Raw genomic sequence first — 16,144 nt, 5'->3', positions numbered from 1 at the left:
GAGCTCTGCTACATTGCACCAACTTGAGCTGTCGACGTCAGGTGGCAACCAACGTCATTGACAAACCACAAAGGAGGGACGGAAGGCTGCATATGAAGCCAACGATAGTCTACTATATCTAACACGGACAAGCTCAGAATAAACTCAGGAGTGAACAACATAGTTCCATTCTGGGATAGAGAAGTGGTAGTTAGCTGCTGAGCTGGTATCAAGTTTGTATGTGTGAGAATATCAGACTTTGGAAATCGGGAAAAGACACCAAGTATATGCGAGAATAAGGTTGCTCCTTTGAACTTTTATCTTCATGACTTAGCTAGAAAACGAGAGACGAAGTCAGTATCAGACTTTAAAAATCGTATACAACCACCAAATTCTGGAATAAATTACGATCAAGCATATATGTGCATGTTGTCTTATGGCATTCTCATTTCATTACTGCATATGGCCCGTCCTGTTATTGCTGGGAATCAAACTAATGGAAAAGGCATTCAAAGAAGGAATCGTCCAAAAATGACCTTATCCCTTCTTTTCTCGTTCTCTCTCATCCCCCATTTTCTCTCATTTTACACAACCATAACGCCGTCAACCAGTCCTGTACAACACGACGACCAATGCAATGCAATACCAGCCGACCTTGATGCATATAATTCCACAATTAGACATCCATAGCCCACATGCAAAAATAAGGAAAGGGGCAAAGTTTGGGTTTCGCGAAAATATTACTTTTTTGTTAAGACACGTAGAGATAGATGGATCTCCAGCATGGTTGAAACGCCGTGGAGTTTGACTTGAATAAAACGTGCAAGAAACAATTTGCCGCATTATACGTCAAAATGAGAACCCCCCACCATGTGCTCGTCGTGCCCAGTCTTCACGACCCCACTCATCCGGTTTGCCTTCCTGAGGTCAATGTCGTCAAGATTATCCCAATCGTCGTTATCGCGGTGTCTGCGGCCATGACCGTTTCCATCATCCATATCTTCGTCAACAAGCCCTGCTCGATCTCGCATGTGGTCGTCAAGTGCACTCTCATCAACAAATGTGAAGCCCTGGAAGTTGGCTTGGACAGATGGAGATAGAGGTGTTGAGGCGGCGTAGCCCCGCGCCAACGCAGCAGCACGCTCGTTTAAAGAGCCATTCTGATCCAGAGCAGTCGTGAACTCTGGATCGAAATATGAGACATCTGTCTCGGACTTCAATTTGGGCTTGAAAGGAGGAGTGATGAGCTTCTTGGTAAGTAATGTCCAGTCCACGTCAGCAAAGAAGGGGTGTCTCTTCAACTCCTCGGCATCATCAGTTGCACCCAATCTGTGCTTGGGGTTTCGGTTAAGGAGTCCCTTGACAAAGTTCCTTCCTTCCTGAGAGAGGGTGTCCCGTGGGAACCTCACCTTACCGAAAGCAATATTCTTATACATCTGCTGTGTATCTTCGGCATAGAATGGGCTCCAGCCGCAACACATCTCGAATACCAAGACACCGAGCGACCAGAAATCCACCATCTTGGTGTAGCCAGATTCATCCAGCAAAACTTCGGGTGCAAGATATTCGGTAGTTCCACAGAATGTGTTGGTTGTGTCGTTCTTCGTAAGGTTGGCCTTGGAGAGACCAAAGTCGCACAAGGCGATATGACCATTTGCGTCCAAAAGGATGTTCTCGGGCTTCAAATCTCGGTACACAATATCGTTATTGTGAAGGTGCTGAATGGCCAAGATCAACTCGGCGATGTAAAACTTGGCTCGCTTCTCATCGAACCGACCCTCCTTCTGCAAATGCCAGAAAAGTTCACCTCCAGACATGTAGTCGGTGACCAGGTACAGTTCGGATGGTGTTTGGAAAGAGAATTTGAGACCGACGATGAAAGGTGAGTCGGACATGGCTGTGCGGACCAGGATATTTCGCTCGCCCACAGTGTGCGCGACCTCCTTCTTCTGTACAATGACCTTCTTCTGCAGAACCTTCATGGCATAGATGCGCTGAGTATCCTTCTTTCGCACTTGGTACACCTGACCAAAGGTGCCCTTGCCAATAAGCTTAAGGATGTCGAAATCCTGTGGGCCAAACTGCTTCTTCTCAGCCCTGTGGTAGATGGCCTCGAGGAAGATTTCGCCGGTCGGCGCCTTCTCAGCCATAGTATCAGCATGACCCTGAAGCTGGAACCAACCCTCGACAGTAGTACCAGGATCTTTGCTGGCCCGGAAGTCAACATGACCGAGAAACTCATCTCCTGATGCCCCATGATCATATACTGAGACATCAACAAGCATATCATAGTCTACCACGTCGCTGTTTGGTGTGAGTAATGGATCTCATGTAAAAAAAAAACTGACAAAAAGTGACTTACAACTCTGCTTCCGCATCCCACTTTGGGTTGGTGAAGGATAGCTGCCCAGACCGGGTGCGGACTGAGCCACCGTGATCATGAATACTGGTGTTACTGCTCTGTCTGCTTCTCATGGGAATGGCCAAGGGACGACCTGAATCACTTCCTGATCGTTGGATGGCGATGCCACCATGAGCGGGGGGTGGTTCGATGCTGAGGTTGTCTTCCTCATCAATGTGGTGGGGGCCGCCTGAGATGAGCTCACTACGTTGAAAAACAATAACAACATAAGGGTCCCGACTCTTCCTGAGTCCTCGGGCCTCATTGATCTTGATTGTTAGTTTACCCTTGGCAGCAGGTGCCTGGGCACCGCCAGAGCTCCTGGGAGTCTGGGCGCCGCTGACTTCAGCGCTATCGTGGCTGGTTCTCCCGGAGGAGGGGGCCCTCTCAGAGGCAGAAGGTCGTGCAGCCGACATTGCTCGAGTAGGAGTCGAGTTGCCGCTCTTAAACGTCATACGAGTTAGCTCCTTGAGTCCATTAAGAATATTCCACTTGCCGGGGGCAGCAACTTCAGAATTGTCTGAACTTGCAGCACCAGGTTCGGGGTGCGAGGGCTGAATGGAGTCTTTGGTATGTGCTGCGTTTATGGAGGAGTCAAGTTCAGGTAGTGATGGGTCATCAGAAGTTTGAAAGTGGGTGGTGGTGAAGGGCGAGGCTGTGGGTTTCTTGGATTGTGCCTGCTGTGTAAGAGACTTAGGCTCGACAGCAGCCCTGCCATGGGCCCCTGAGTCGGCAGAAATCATGTCCTGGGAGATAGAACCCCCCGAAGACGAGGGCTGAGATGTGGGTGGGGTTGGGTAGGGGTTTGAAAGGTTATGCTCATCGCGCTGCGTGGTACTTGGCATGCGATCAAGGCTCTCAGGTTGAAGAGGCGAACGATCAAAAGCCGAAGAGTCACAGCCGCGAGTAGAGCCCTCAGGGTGTACCTGCAACTGCAGGTCGGTAGGTGGAGCGGTTTGAACTAGAATCCCGTCTAGAGTGGTACCGCTCTGAGACGAATTGGGATCTGACGAAGGCGCAGAAGGATAATTACGAACCTGGCCAAAGTAACTCATGATACTGGGCAAGCGTTTGTCCTGTAGATCGGGTTGAGGAGTAGCTACGCCGGATCGAGGAGTATCAACACCGATGTGATCGACATTATCCTCGTCTGCCGCAGTCCTGACGTTTTGGTTAATAACCCCATTCATTTTTGTAAGAGATTTCCAGTGAGTGAATAAATCCTTCTACACCGAAGCAACTGCGCGGGGGGAAAACAAAGTGGGAACACTAGTTCATGACGGCTGCCAAGCGCGTCAACTAGAGGGTAAACAGGGCAAAGACCGAAAAGGACCACCAAGGACAACAAGCAATAGCGGTCGAGGTGGACTCTGGCAATGCGACTATGACGAGAAAAACACGGAATGGCGAGATATCATTTGGAGCTCGATGTACAGAGCAGCCAGTGGTGTGTTCGCGAAAGTGTGGATGCGAACGAAACGCCAGGACCAGCACCAGTGAGCGAGTAATACGCAGTATAGATTGGGATGGGAGCCAGTTTTTGCCGAGAGCGGTCGTGTAAGACGAAGCGTCAAGGGACCAAGTGGAGGCTCGAAACTTGCATGTAAAGGGAAAAGAAGACGATGACGAGATCAATTCTTTTACTGCCGGGAGTGAAAAACTCGTTCGCTCAGTGGCCGGGGTAGGCTTGTTCAAAAAGGCCTTCTCTTGCGAGTTACCAGAACTTTTGCCTGAATTTTTTGGCCTAGGCAAGGAGCAAAACGTGGAAAACTGAAGCTGATAGCGGGGCCAGAACGCAGGGACTGACTCTGAAGCTGGGCAGCCGTTGATTGTGCCCAATCAGAGTTGGGGCGAGTCAGGCCTAAGCTTGCAACAACACAAAGGACGAGCTGTCTCTTGCATGTGGAATTGTGAATGTAATGCCATGATTGACTGCCGGTTTGGTTGTTGGTCTGTTCATGTTGTAACAGGCCCTGCAGGAGGATCTTTAGGGGCCCCGAAGATGAATTCGAGACGACGGCGGCCGATTACTCGGTTCCATTGCAACGGCAAAGTCGAAAGGACGGCATCGCCTTGATTGGTATCTGGGCTGCTTGTGTTGCCTTATGCGTTCGTTGTGTTGTAATAGATACGTCTTGTTCTCTGGTGCTGATAATGCAAGGATCGAATCTCATGTTTTCCATTTTTGTCAGGTTCTGACAGCGATCCCAGAGCAAAGGCTCGCTGGTTATGGGGAATGCATGCTCTCTTCCTGCCAAGTCGTCGACACCTCATCGTCCTGACCTGCAGTTACAGGGCAGCCGTCCACTGGATAGAGCCCAACAGCGCCTAAAAGTGGAATACAGGCTTGTCTAAGCACCTGTAGAGGCGCCGGAAGCGGTTCCATTTTCATGTGCGGTGAGGTGGGTTCTTTCAGTAGGCGGTGTCGTTGGTAGACCAGGGACTGGACAGCTCTAGCCGGAAGAGGACTTTGACTTGGCTTCGCTGAAGTTGAGATGCTGCAATCGTCCTATCGCCACCGCCGCCGCTCGTCCTTGGTGAGGGGCATCCAATTCCAGCAGCGCAGTGCAGCGCAAACAAGCACTGGACACTGCTGGGATCTGTGGAGTGTCGATTTGAAATACACCAAAATACAGGATGCAGAAAATAATAATAATAAAAAAAGCACCAAATTTGAACGCAAAACTTCAACAAGACAGAGAGAAAGCATTCACTAACCTAGACATCATTGCTTGAGTTGCTCTTCGTAACAGGTCAAAACCTCCTCCTGCATTCGAAGTCTCAGTGCCTGTCATGGCGGCGATTGCGAGGAGCTTTATTAAAGCTACCGCGGCTTAAAACAGGGCCGAATTGTCGGGGCGGAGGAAGAGAGGGGCGAAGAAGCGGGTATATTGCGTGAGATGAATCGTATAACGTAGTCGATTGGGCGTCGCTGGCCCAGGGATCGCTGTTCGGTTCGAGGACGGGACGAAGAGTGCGATAAGGGTCGATAACCAAACGAAGAAGAACAAGACGGAAGGTGAGAAAAGGATGATGGTTTATTGTTGGGAGAGAGGGGAAAAGATTTGAGATGGCGCGGGTCAGAAGAAGTGACGGGATGGAGATGATAATTACAGTAGATGTCTTTTTGGGGCAAGGTCAAGGTGAGTTGAGGTGGGCGTGCGTGGGCGGTAGACTATGGTCTGGCATGGCATGGCCTGGGGGCGTGTTTCCTTTGTACAGTGCGCCTATGTAGGTACGTGAGAAGTGAAAATTAAAGGCAACGTAAACGTAAACTTTGAACAAGATATGGCCAATTTCAAAGTCTTTTTTTACGAGACAGCTGTCTAGTCAAAAATCTATAGCAATAAACTGAATCTCAATAGAGTTGTAAAGGACAAATCAGGTGGGTAGGCAGTTGGGGTTATTGGTAAGGAAGGAACCACTTGTTATTGCTGGTACATGTGAGAGAGGCTCATCAACAAATAATTCATCAGATTAACTCACCTCAGCTTTTCAGGGATGTTCAACTTGAACGCAGTGCATGCTTACATCACTTTCTCCTATGGGATTCGGATCTGCCGCGCATATTGGTTTACAGACTTATGTTAGCCCGTCGTGTTGCAGGTATAGCCTCGTCGTCGATTCCGAGGTTAGAGATGTCGAGGTTTTCGGTATTCGGCTTTGTAAACAACATGGCTAGCTAATAAACTAGAGTTGGGACTTTTCAGTAATGGCGTTGAGAGCTGGCTCGGCGCCATCCGTCCAAGTCAAGTCAAGTCAAAGTCAAGTCTCAAACCTGATCCAACTCCAGCTCCAGCAAGGGACCCCTCTAACTACCTTGCAGAAGAATGACCCTGCCCCGCCTCTTGATAAAGTGATAACGGGTTTGAAGATACGTACAGATGCGTTTGCACGAGATGAGATAGGTTTAGACGAATTGAGAGTGGATGCGTTGAGAAATGTCCATGACATCACCGATACTGGATGCGAATTCATTATGAGTTGTTTGCAGTAACCCTGCTAATATTGACTCCCAAGTCCCAACAGAGAAGGACAGCTCAGAGAAGGACGATACACCGTACATTTTGTTTTGTTTTTGTCTTGGTTGCTTATAAAACAGCGGTGTCTATTTTCATGCGTATTGCAAGATGGGAAATAAAAAATGCCAGTCGGTTTTTGGGTTTTAACTGAATCATGATGAATGTACGTATCCAAACTACTTATTCGGAACCGACGCTTGAGACGTGCGTACCCACTGGCAGGCAGATTCAGATTACAACACAATTTACAACAAACACTCCACAGTGCGTATATCTTTTTGCTCGATTCAAGTGAGAATTAGACAGTGGATAGTCGACCCTTTTTTTTTTTATTGTAATCAACAATCGCAATTCCCATCTCTGAAACGACCTGACTTTCAACTAATGGTGGGGGGGTTTTCTTTTTGGCGGGGTTTCAGTTTCAACCAGAGTTCTCTCTTGATTGCATTTGCATTGCATATTCCATGTCTTCCCCCAAAGTAATTTCATAACAAATAACCCATCTTGACCGACAAGTGCACATAAATACATGCTGGACTGGGTCGGATTAGTGATCGTATGGCCTAGCCACTAACTCCCTAACTTGCCATCGCCTATCTCGGCTCTTTATGGAGCTGGTGCTGTAAAAATAGGCAGGTATTCTTTAGCTGGTCTGGTATTTTAGTAATTAGTACTCAACCTGGCGTTAAACAAGATCTTGATATGTAGTATCGAGATTCCTTAGAAACAGGTATGATGAGGTAAAGGCAACGTTATCTAGTTTTGATCACAAGGCTTCCTGCAACAGGATAGGATTGTCTAGAATACTTTCAACTCAGAAAGTATAAGCGAATTTGTCTCAACCCCGCCACATCAAATGCTTCAGCAACAGGATTCTACAGCACCAGCTGATCAGCAAAATGCGATACGTATGAATGTCTATCTCATGATAGGCTATCGACTGCCTTTCACCCGCAACATACCAAGAACTCTCTTGTCACGCATAAGCTTGTGGTTTCTTTCGGTTCGGGGCGACTGCCATGTGCTTCCAGCCGTCTTATGGCATGCAGGATTGGTCCTTTTCTTTGCCAATACTCATCAACTCTAAGTTGTTGCCACAAACATTGTTCCTCCTGGTTCTCTGCTACTTACTCATCTTACCAGCCTCGCTGCATCAAACTCGACACCAACCATTGGTCACAAGCTCAAAGACCCTTGGAGTCCAGTAGTTTTGCTCCGCATCTTTGGTGAATCGTCAATACGGATACGGGTTCGTTGTCAGCCTTTGTATTCGTTTGTACCGTAGTTGTGTATAGAAGGTTACGCATTGTCGTTATCCCTGTGGCCGGAGTAAAGTAAGCGACTGCACCATGCGTATTGCCACTATCTACGACAAGGATAATTTGTAGTTGTGTCCAGCACTACCTACTCGAGTCATCTGAATACAGTACTAGGTCTTGGCCATGCTGTACCTAGCCCACCTTGCATAGACAGTTTCGACAATGGTTTTAGTCGCGATGTCTGTCTGGGCGGTCTGTATACTTTAGTTACGGTGACAGGATCAACAGTCACCGTCGGCATGTCCGCATAATACTGATCTGTCATGTCTATTCATCTGTCCGATATCCAACACTGCTACTTTCACATGTTGGCCCTTATCTGACTATGACGAATACTTTACACACCTCTAATAGGCCATTATACATGTAGACCACGCATCACAAGTCTGGTCCTAGTGCGATGAATGATCGACTTACAGCCTCTGCTGCAACCTTCCCATGTGGTTGCTGTGTAGCAGCTGGTTGCCCAATTGGGCAATACCCCGATTGTGATATCCCGAAATTGGATACATCAACTTGCTAGTCGCGGCGGTATAGGGATACAGTGGCATTTGATCTTTGGTGGTCTGGTGAAACATGCCAGGGGTCAGCAAAGAGACATGCCTGTGCCCAATAGCTGAAATGCATGGCGTCTCATGGTTGAGCTTTTCTCTCTTGTCAGCTTATTATATCAAGGCTGAGCCGCCCTAGATGTATGCAAGGCATCTACAGATCATATAAGAGAATTCTTATAGGGGTGATGAAGTAATGAACAGGTGCAAAGCATCTAGGCCGCATTTGTTTGTGCGACTAATATCGTGCCAGACGGAGACAGGAACCTGGAAATAATTTGTGTAGCTAGTATACCCATGACATCAAAGCTATACAAGACTCAGAAATTGGTGTGACGGAACCTGCAAAAGGGGCTTATCGTCTCGTTTGCTAAGAAGGACACGGATCCAACTACGTTGTATTTGCTGCTGTTTGACAGGCCCAGCCATGGATATATATGTCTTGGTGGAAGGGAGATTTAACTTGATATTGAAGTCCTCCAATAGGATAGCTAAGTTGCACCATATCAATAGGGTCTCCTAAAGCATGGTGTAGCAACAAGCCGGCCAACTTCACATCACGTAATCCACCTGTTGTGTGAATATTAAAAAGGCTTTATTATCATTAAACGTTTGTAGCAGTGTATATAAAGTGTTTCCGAGCACGAAGGCAACGGGTTCCTCTGGCTTGCAACTGGCCGTAAAGTTCACTACTCTCGGGCCTTCGTCGATGATTCCGTATTCTTCATCAGAGCTCAAGCTCGCTTCTTAGACTCTTCAATCATCTGGCACCATCTCGCTTCCATCTCAGAGGTCACTCCTTGAGGGCATCTTTGAAGTTGGGGTCGAGACGTGAGCGGGTCTGGATAGTTCACTAAAGATCTTGTCAATAATCAACCATGACACTAGGGGGGTTTTCTATGGGAAGAACATACAGATACTGACATTTTGGTCAGTTAACTTTGCACGAGCCATCTCGCCCTCGTCCATGACCCTTTTCATATATGTGTTGGCAGTGCGTTCGGTCATTTCGTGTTGTTGTGTAGACAATGAACGTGGTCCTCCGGCCATTGAATCTGAAGGAGCGTAATGCGACTTGTATATAGAAAGACGGGCTGCTTTACTGAAGTCGAGAAATACTGAGAGTTCTCCAAATATTATCGTGATTAGATGAAATTTGAAAGGTGGTTACAAGGCAAGAACTTGTTTTCTTTGGCGGTATTGCATCTTACGTAGTAGGCATTAAATGCTGGGCTGAATGCTTGAATTAGATAGTGGCTTGGATCCGGATTCCAGTCCACAGTCCAGCGTGGCTGCCCCACCAAATGACAAGCCACCCCGCAATATTCCATGGATTTCAAGCTCTGAGTAGGGACATTGACTTAATAAGTAAAAGGATAGAACAAAAGTTCTCCAGAGGACATGTTCTCGATAGACGTCTGTCATATAATCTAGACTAGATTGTACACTCAAAATAAATTTCTTTACTCTTCTAGACACTCACGGTGCTGACAATTTCATCAGCAGCACACCTCAAACAAGTACTAATCTTACGTCGTGAGTTCCATTCTTAGCCAACTCAGCTCTCCTCTCAATGAAAGCCTTAGTTAGCTCTCCCGAGGGCCCAGCCAAAAACCCACCAACACCACCACCCTGAGCCTGTCTTGCCCTGTTCCTTTTCTCTTTCAAATAAAGGTACTAAACCTCCAATAGTTGACTTGACCTCGCCCCATGCCCGACTTCACGATATCCAACAAAACTGTCAAACATCATTTCCCACGACGAAGACGACGACGTTGACATACAACCCGAACCGCCATCACCAAGTGAAAAGATATTCATCATGAGCAAGAAATCGACACTTGTCCCTGACGCCTGGGAGGATGATTGGGAGGCTCAAGCAGACAAGATGGTCAAGGAGCCTGAACAAACTGTCCCTCAAGTACCTCTGTCCAAGGCAGAACGCTTAGCACAGCATGCTGAGCAAAATCGCAAGCTTTGGGAGTCTGCGTAAGCCCTCTTACTTTGGCACTACCCAAGTGTTTCGCTAATATTGGGAATTTCTGCATGACAGCGATGCTCCGCCAACTTTTAACTACTATGAGGCTAACACCTCAGGTGTCTCTCTCACAACTCCGTTCAAACCACAGGTCAAAGTGCTTAGCCGGAAACCTGTCATTGCTAAGCGCAATGCTGCTGCAGGCATGTCCGGACTCTCACTCGACGATGATAATGAGCCAAAGAAGGAGGTACCATTGACCCCGGAGGAAATCCGAGCGAAACAAAAGCGCGACAGGGAGGAGAAGCAAAGACGATACGAAGAAGCCAGAGCCAAGATCTTTGGAGAATCGAACCCATCTTCAGGAGCCTCCTCACCCGGCACAGTTACCCCGCCGAAAGCCGATGGCTACACTGGTCGCGGCCGTGGCAGAGGACGGGGTGGTTACAGAAACAACGAGACCCGTCAATTCGATACCCGCCAACCCGATAACCGTGGCTTTGATGCTCCGCGTAGAATGCAGAATATGTCGGGCTCGGGCCGCGAGTTGTTCGACCCGAATCACTCACCAAAGCCCGAGCAAGTATCACAAAAACGGCAGCCGGAATTTTCGTCGCCCGGAAGAAGCGCAACTCCCCGCGATGGGCAGCAGCAAATGCAACCACAGGCACCAATCCGAGCACCTAAGGGGCCGGATGGAACTGGCAGAGGAGGTTTCGGCTTTTCACAACGAGGTGGTAAGGGCAGTTGATTATTTCTATCGACAAGCTTTACCTACCATCCGCCTCCAATCTTTCCAGCCAGTTGTACCACTGTCTCGTCTGTGGTTGCCTCCTTCCCAACGTCGCTAATAACCTCGCGATATGTTGTAAATGCAAGTCTATCTAGTCCAATATTTGTGATCTCCGCCCAATGCGCCAGGGTATCATGTATGTACGAATGAGAAATACCACCAACAGCTCCTTCAGATCCATTGACGATAGCTTCGGTGGCGCCTGCTTCCTCTCCGGAGAAGTATGCCTCGTCGACTTCCGCAAGCCAGCTCTTTTGTTCCTGCGGACCTGGATTGCCAGAATAATTCTTTCTCTCCAACACAACAGGGTCGTCGACTTTGATTTGACCACCGCCGTTGGTGCAACCTCCGGGACAGGCCATAACTTCGACATAACTATATTCAAGAGAGGCTGCCTTACCTACCGGTCTTCGGGCGCTCCCAAACGGCTTGCCACCAGGCATTCGAGATGGCTTGGCAGGTTTTAATCTTCGAACGAGGTTTTGGATGTTTCTGAAACCATAGTACCGAGCGGCGCGAAAGACTGGTTCGCCGTTGACAACGATAGAGTACTCTGCTACATCGACATTACGACCACGGGCGTGCACAATCTCTGCTCCAGATGTTTGTGCCGCTCGGCTTTGGAGAATATGCCACAACAAACCGCCTGATGTACCAGCCTCGCGAGGTGGATTTCCAGGCAACCGCCGAGGGAAAAGAAAATCATGAAGTTTGGGATCGGGGAATGGGATGTTCTTGGACAGTGGTGTTTTGGGAATACTGAAGAAGTTCAGGCCTCTTGACTCGGCGAGCATGAGGATTTCTTTGCTCGTAATAACACAATCGACATCGCGGACACCTCGGCCCCGAATTTCTCCTTCGGCCCAGACCTCTTCTGTTAGCTCTTCTCGACTGGCTTCGAGCTTCTTGTCAAAGCAGGGCATGATAGCCAGGTGCCAGATGCGACTGGGCGAAATACCCAATGTCCGGCTCAGTGTCGTCTTGAGCAATGTGCCCATCAAAGCCTGTGGCGACTTGACCTTTGAAATATGTGGTAAAACGTGGGGATGAGTCTTCTCGGCGTAACAAACCCAGCCGGGGCAGGATGATGCGAGGATCGGTTTGGCTGGAGTCGCGGGTGTGGATTGTAAGGGGTTGAGGACTTCGTCTGCGCCTAGGACGAGGGTTGCTTCTCTCGCAGTGTTGGTATCAACCATCCATGTGAATTCGTTGTTGTGTTTGCCTCCACTTGCGACACCTTCAGGCCCGCGGAACAGGTTGTCGAGCATGTATCCGACCTGAGCCTCAGAGACACCTGCGCCGCATGCTGCAGCCAAGTTGGCTCTCGTTTGAGGGCTCACACTAGCAACGAAGAGCTTTGCATTCTCGTCCTCCAACCCTTCAACTCTGAACTTGCCGCTGTCGTCGGTCACCAGCCTCAGAGCCGGAGCCGAGTCGAGTGTTGTGAGAACTTCAGCATGGCTCTGGAGGCTCACTAGAACAGCCTCGGCGGATGTGACGCAGCCAGAACAGGCTAAGCAATCTGTGAGGGAAATCTGTGCGGGCGCATTTGGGTTTGCGGTAGGCTGTTGGCCATCAAGTATAACTTCGGTCTCGAGGGACTGCGATTGCGGGGGCGGGGCGGAGGGAAGAGTTTCGATGGGTTTGATACAAGCGACACCGGGAGAGATGAAGTCGTTAAGGTCGTCCGCAGATAGAATGGCACTCATGGCGCCGGTTGCTTCGTTGGGGAGTTTCGAAGGACGGGAAAAGAGGGACGAGGCCGCTGTTCAAGATGTCGAGTATGGAGAGTTCGTAGTTGTCGCAGTGCACCGTGGTTGAGTAATTGCCCCTCTAGAAATTTTAAATGGAGAATCTAGACGTTACTGGCTGACAAATAAACTTGTACAATATTCTGGGACAAAGGGTAAAGGTGCTTGTTATATCACGAAAGAGAAGGCACCAGTCTCAGACAAAAAGATAAGGATGTAATGATGTTTAACAAAGTATCCCAATCTTTGAACGGCTCACATGCGGTTCGGCTTGGTCTTGTATAACTAACTCCTCGGAGCGTCGGACACGGCGAAGACGGCGTATCAGACCGTGCTAAAGTAACAGATAGGCAATAAAGTCGTTATGATAGGGTCACTGACAAGCGAAATCGGCCCCTCGCTCTATGGTTCCAGAAGAAAGCGGCTCTTGTCAGTTTTTTTGGGTGGCAAGGCAATTCTGTCAGTCCAGGCTCAGTCAGGTCGGAAGTGGGGGTTATGGATGGAATGGCCGGATGCAGTACGTACCCTGCTTGACTTGGATTGGTGGTGACGTATAAGTCCATCTGCTTTGAGACGTCTTGACGTGGACAAGTTCCAGAGCTTCAACCACTACTTCTAACAGCTATCTACCCTTCCCTGCTACAGTTCTCTCTTTGCTTCAACTCATTTGATAATTGCCAATTGACACAATCACAACTTTGCTTGTCTGTATTTTTTAACAATGAGCGTATGTATTTGTTTCTAACCTCTCAATTCATCAACTGATTGATCGTCTTAGGCTATCGCATCGTACAGCTTTGGAAACTTTGCCTGGCTTGGAACCCAGGCACTGCCTCTTATCCTCTGGCCTTCCTTTGTTGGATCGCTTCTCCGATCTGAGAGTGATCCGTCTTCTCGTGAGTCGCCTACGAACGCTACTCATTGTCGCGACTAACACCAGCATAGCTCTCGAGACCTACTTTGGTCGATCGCTCGGTCTAGCCCTTCTTGCGCTGGGCCTTATGGTGGTTGTCCTTTCAGGCGCTCTCCCTCTCGATACTACTTCAAAGGGTAAATATCAACCAACTTCTCACTCGATATTCTTTTATCGCTAACACCGCGACAGAAGCTCCCGATGGCGCACCCTCTCCCTATGCCTCCGCCGCTGTCCTCGTATCCACCATTCACCACGTCTCGAGCGCATTCTACTGCTATGGTCGCTACGCCTGGACCGGCGAGACGGGTTTTCTACTTGGCTGCGCAGGAAGCACAATCTTTGCGACTTTTGGAATATACTGCGCTTTGTTTGCTGGCGACAAAGCTATGACGAGCCGGTATCACAAGTTTGACCAGAGCACAAGCGGATTCCCGTTCAAGAACTCACAGTCATATCGGGCCAAGAAGAAGGCTCTGTAGAGGAATTTCTATTGGAGATGTGTAGTGTAGTATAAGAATCGCAGAGTAATTATTAAATCATAGTTTCGTTTGGGGAATCTGTAATAAACCCGTGTTCCCAATTCCCATGATCAACTCCCCCAACTCCAACTCCATTTCCGTTCGTTTTATTTGATATTCAGTTTACAGTGGGCCAAAGATGGGGTTGACCAACAACCTCTATTCCTCGGTCACGGAAGCTGCTATCCCATTCGTTGCTATATCTTGGTCTTGGTATTCAGCACCGTTAGTCTTCTCTCCTTCGATGCTTTCGACACTTTCGATGGCTCCAGGCACTTGAACATCAACTGCCCCCGTCAGGATAGCCTGTCGTCGACCGTGCCAGTCGACTTCGCTCTTAATGGCTTGGTGTAGGAGCACTTCCTTCTCACGCCACTCCTGGAAGTAAATATTCTCCCACTCCTTGCATTCATTCATAAGTGACTCGCCGATCTCCTCAGCCCACTTGGCCTCCCAATGGCACTTTCGGTAGAGCTTGTCAACGGGGAGTTCGAGCTCATCGGGGGTAAATAGTTCGTCCGTCAGAGGTGTAAAATACTCGGCGTTGGCTTCGTCTCCGTTGATATCGTCCATGTCGTCGTGGCCGCCTTGCGAGTGCTGGTTGGTCTTCATAATGATCTTGATCTTGCCTCCCTTGCCCTGAGGTCCGGATTGCATTGACTTGGGGACTGGATCGGATGGGCGGAGAGCCTCTGTCTCGTGGACTGTTCGCATATGTTTGGCCAGCGCATCTGATCTTGTGAATGATCGATCGCACTCTGTTAGGGGTTAGCGACGTTATACAAGCATTTGCTGTTGGTGAACATACCAGGCAAATAACAGTAGAATGGCTTCTCTCTTGTATGGCTGCGCATGTGCGCCTTGAGGGCATAGCCGCTGGCGTGAGGCAGACCCTTTCTAGTGCAGCTCATCCATTCACATGTGTACTTCTTTTGTCTGTTTTCGATATGGGAGTTGTGAATGTGCTCAACCAACTTGTCCATGTTGCCCTGGTCGCCCGCTGGGCAACCATCCCAGTCGCATTTCGTCACTTGCTCTTGGAAATCCTCTTCATCGAGACGCGCATTGATAGGAGAACTTGGAATGTCTCCTGAAGTGTCAGACGAGACGTCGGACATGCCCTCGAGAGGGTCGGGCTCTGGTACGGCTTCTGGTTCAGCGTCGGGGATTACAGCAGATGATGTTGTTGATCCAGCTTCGAGTCGTTGGCGCTTGGAAGGTCGCAGTGTCGACTCGTCGTAGTCGTGAACACCATCGTCGTCTATTTCCGACTCGTAGGTTGATGAGAGCGGTGATTCAGGTGAAGTATCGCGTGCCATATTCGCGTCGTAGTGGATGCCGAGGCGCGTCTCCTTGGTCGTTAGGATCGGGGGGCGAGGGCGATTGTGGAAGTTTCTGAGTTGTTAAGGAGAAACAAGGGTTGAGGTAGGAAATGGCAAGTTGCTTGATGATAAGGATAGGTAAAGAGTTCCGAGAAGGAACTTAAAAGGATTGGCGATAAGTAAATGCTGAGCTGCCCGTTCCAGTGGGTAGCAGGAAAATTGGCCTCCTAAGTCTTAGGATACAAAAATAAGTAGTCTAAGAGCTATAGTATAAGGAGCATAAACTGACCTACTAATTTCGGTCGGTCTTCAAAAACGCCAATTAGAAGCTCAGCAACACAGTGCCGAAAGAGCGACACGATCCTCAGGGTATCAGGAAACTTGTTGCCGAAGCACAAGTAAGGAACGAAATCAGCGAGTCAGTATGCCACTCGGTAGCGAACTTCTAGGTCATTTAATCCTATACCTTTAAGCCCAAGGTAGAGTTTCTGAAAGACACGTTACTGAATTCCCGTTGTCGCATAGGTAAGTGCTCTGACACACAGTACATACAGGGACAGGCTCGGACTGCCAAGTAACAAAGCCAATGTGATA

General features: G+C 48.8%; 6 protein-coding genes across 6 annotated transcripts; 2 read left to right on the top strand and 4 right to left on the bottom strand.

Moving 5' to 3' along the window:
• Nucleotides 1-821: 821 nt before the first annotated feature.
• On the bottom strand, nucleotides 822-3,570 carry EDB82DRAFT_421563 (kinase-like domain-containing protein; the record flags this gene model as incomplete). The annotated part of the gene is made up of 2 exons (XM_025734943.2): nucleotides 822-2,283; nucleotides 2,342-3,570. 2 exons carry the CDS (start codon nucleotides 3,568-3,570, stop codon nucleotides 822-824), a joined length of 2,691 nt encoding a protein of 896 aa, XP_025587849.2.
• A 5,208-nt stretch (nucleotides 3,571-8,778) lies between these two features.
• On the bottom strand, nucleotides 8,779-9,581 carry EDB82DRAFT_107980 (uncharacterized protein). The gene is made up of 2 exons (XM_025734965.2): nucleotides 9,187-9,581; nucleotides 8,779-9,125 (listed from the first exon to the last, which is right to left on the bottom strand). The coding sequence occupies exons 1-2, from the start codon at nucleotides 9,320-9,322 to the stop codon at nucleotides 9,007-9,009; spliced, it is 255 nt and encodes an 84-aa protein (XP_025587851.1). The 5' UTR covers nucleotides 9,323-9,581; the 3' UTR covers nucleotides 8,779-9,006.
• Nucleotides 9,582-9,700: 119 nt separating this feature from the next.
• Nucleotides 9,701-11,013, top strand: EDB82DRAFT_107945 (uncharacterized protein). The gene is made up of 3 exons (XM_025734976.2): nucleotides 9,701-9,808; nucleotides 9,863-10,261; nucleotides 10,326-11,013. Exons 2-3 carry the CDS (start codon nucleotides 10,095-10,097, stop codon nucleotides 10,999-11,001), a joined length of 843 nt encoding a protein of 280 aa, XP_025587852.1. The 5' UTR covers nucleotides 9,701-9,808; nucleotides 9,863-10,094; the 3' UTR covers nucleotides 11,002-11,013.
• EDB82DRAFT_107865 (iron hydrogenase) lies at nucleotides 11,014-12,955 on the bottom strand. The gene has a single exon (XM_025734987.2). It carries the CDS (start codon nucleotides 12,750-12,752, stop codon nucleotides 11,025-11,027), a length of 1,728 nt encoding a protein of 575 aa, XP_025587853.1. The 5' UTR covers nucleotides 12,753-12,955; the 3' UTR covers nucleotides 11,014-11,024.
• A 435-nt stretch (nucleotides 12,956-13,390) lies between these two features.
• EDB82DRAFT_492640 (uncharacterized protein) lies at nucleotides 13,391-14,236 on the top strand. Its single transcript, XM_025734998.2, has 4 exons — nucleotides 13,391-13,521; nucleotides 13,573-13,690; nucleotides 13,740-13,844; nucleotides 13,900-14,236. The coding sequence occupies exons 1-4, from the start codon at nucleotides 13,516-13,518 to the stop codon at nucleotides 14,187-14,189; spliced, it is 519 nt and encodes a 172-aa protein (XP_025587854.1). The 5' UTR covers nucleotides 13,391-13,515; the 3' UTR covers nucleotides 14,190-14,236.
• On the bottom strand, nucleotides 14,237-15,817 carry EDB82DRAFT_492637 (uncharacterized protein). The gene is made up of 2 exons (XM_025735009.2): nucleotides 15,037-15,817; nucleotides 14,237-14,986 (listed from the first exon to the last, which is right to left on the bottom strand). Exons 1-2 carry the CDS (start codon nucleotides 15,545-15,547, stop codon nucleotides 14,388-14,390), a joined length of 1,110 nt encoding a protein of 369 aa, XP_025587855.1. The 5' UTR covers nucleotides 15,548-15,817; the 3' UTR covers nucleotides 14,237-14,387.
• Nucleotides 15,818-16,144: the final 327 nt, after the last annotated feature.

This window comes from Fusarium venenatum (assembly GCF_020744135.1).
Source record: "Fusarium venenatum strain MPI-CAGE-CH-0201 chromosome Unknown EDB82scaffold_1, whole genome shotgun sequence".
Lineage (NCBI taxonomy): Eukaryota > Fungi > Ascomycota > Sordariomycetes > Hypocreales > Nectriaceae > Fusarium > Fusarium venenatum.
This window is presented reverse-complemented; position numbering and strand designations above follow the sequence as displayed.

Excerpts from the sequence above, each read along its gene's own strand:
- EDB82DRAFT_107945 (XM_025734976.2), top strand. The coding sequence starts at position 10,095 with ATGAGCAAGAAATCGACACTTGTCCCTGACGCCTGGGAGGATGATTGG. Across the intron at positions 10,262-10,325 it reads CGCAAGCTTTGGGAGTCTGC|CGATGCTCCGCCAACTTTTA; the intron begins GTAAGCCCTCTT and ends TCTGCATGACAG.
- EDB82DRAFT_107980 (XM_025734965.2), bottom strand. The coding sequence starts at position 9,322 with ATGGCCGGAGGACCACGTTCATTGTCTACACAACAACACGAAATGACC. Across the intron at positions 9,126-9,186 it reads TGACCAAAATGTCAGTATCT|TGAACTATCCAGACCCGCTC; the intron begins GTATGTTCTTCC and ends CAAGATCTTTAG.
- EDB82DRAFT_107865 (XM_025734987.2), bottom strand. The coding sequence starts at position 12,752 with ATGAGTGCCATTCTATCTGCGGACGACCTTAACGACTTCATCTCTCCC.
- EDB82DRAFT_492637 (XM_025735009.2), bottom strand. The coding sequence starts at position 15,547 with ATGGCACGCGATACTTCACCTGAATCACCGCTCTCATCAACCTACGAG. Across the intron at positions 14,987-15,036 it reads ATTCTACTGTTATTTGCCTG|AGTGCGATCGATCATTCACA; the intron begins GTATGTTCACCA and ends AACCCCTAACAG.
- EDB82DRAFT_492640 (XM_025734998.2), top strand. Across the intron at positions 13,691-13,739 it reads TGAGAGTGATCCGTCTTCTC|CTCTCGAGACCTACTTTGGT; the intron begins GTGAGTCGCCTA and ends ACACCAGCATAG. Across the intron at positions 13,845-13,899 it reads TCTCGATACTACTTCAAAGG|AAGCTCCCGATGGCGCACCC; the intron begins GTAAATATCAAC and ends ACACCGCGACAG.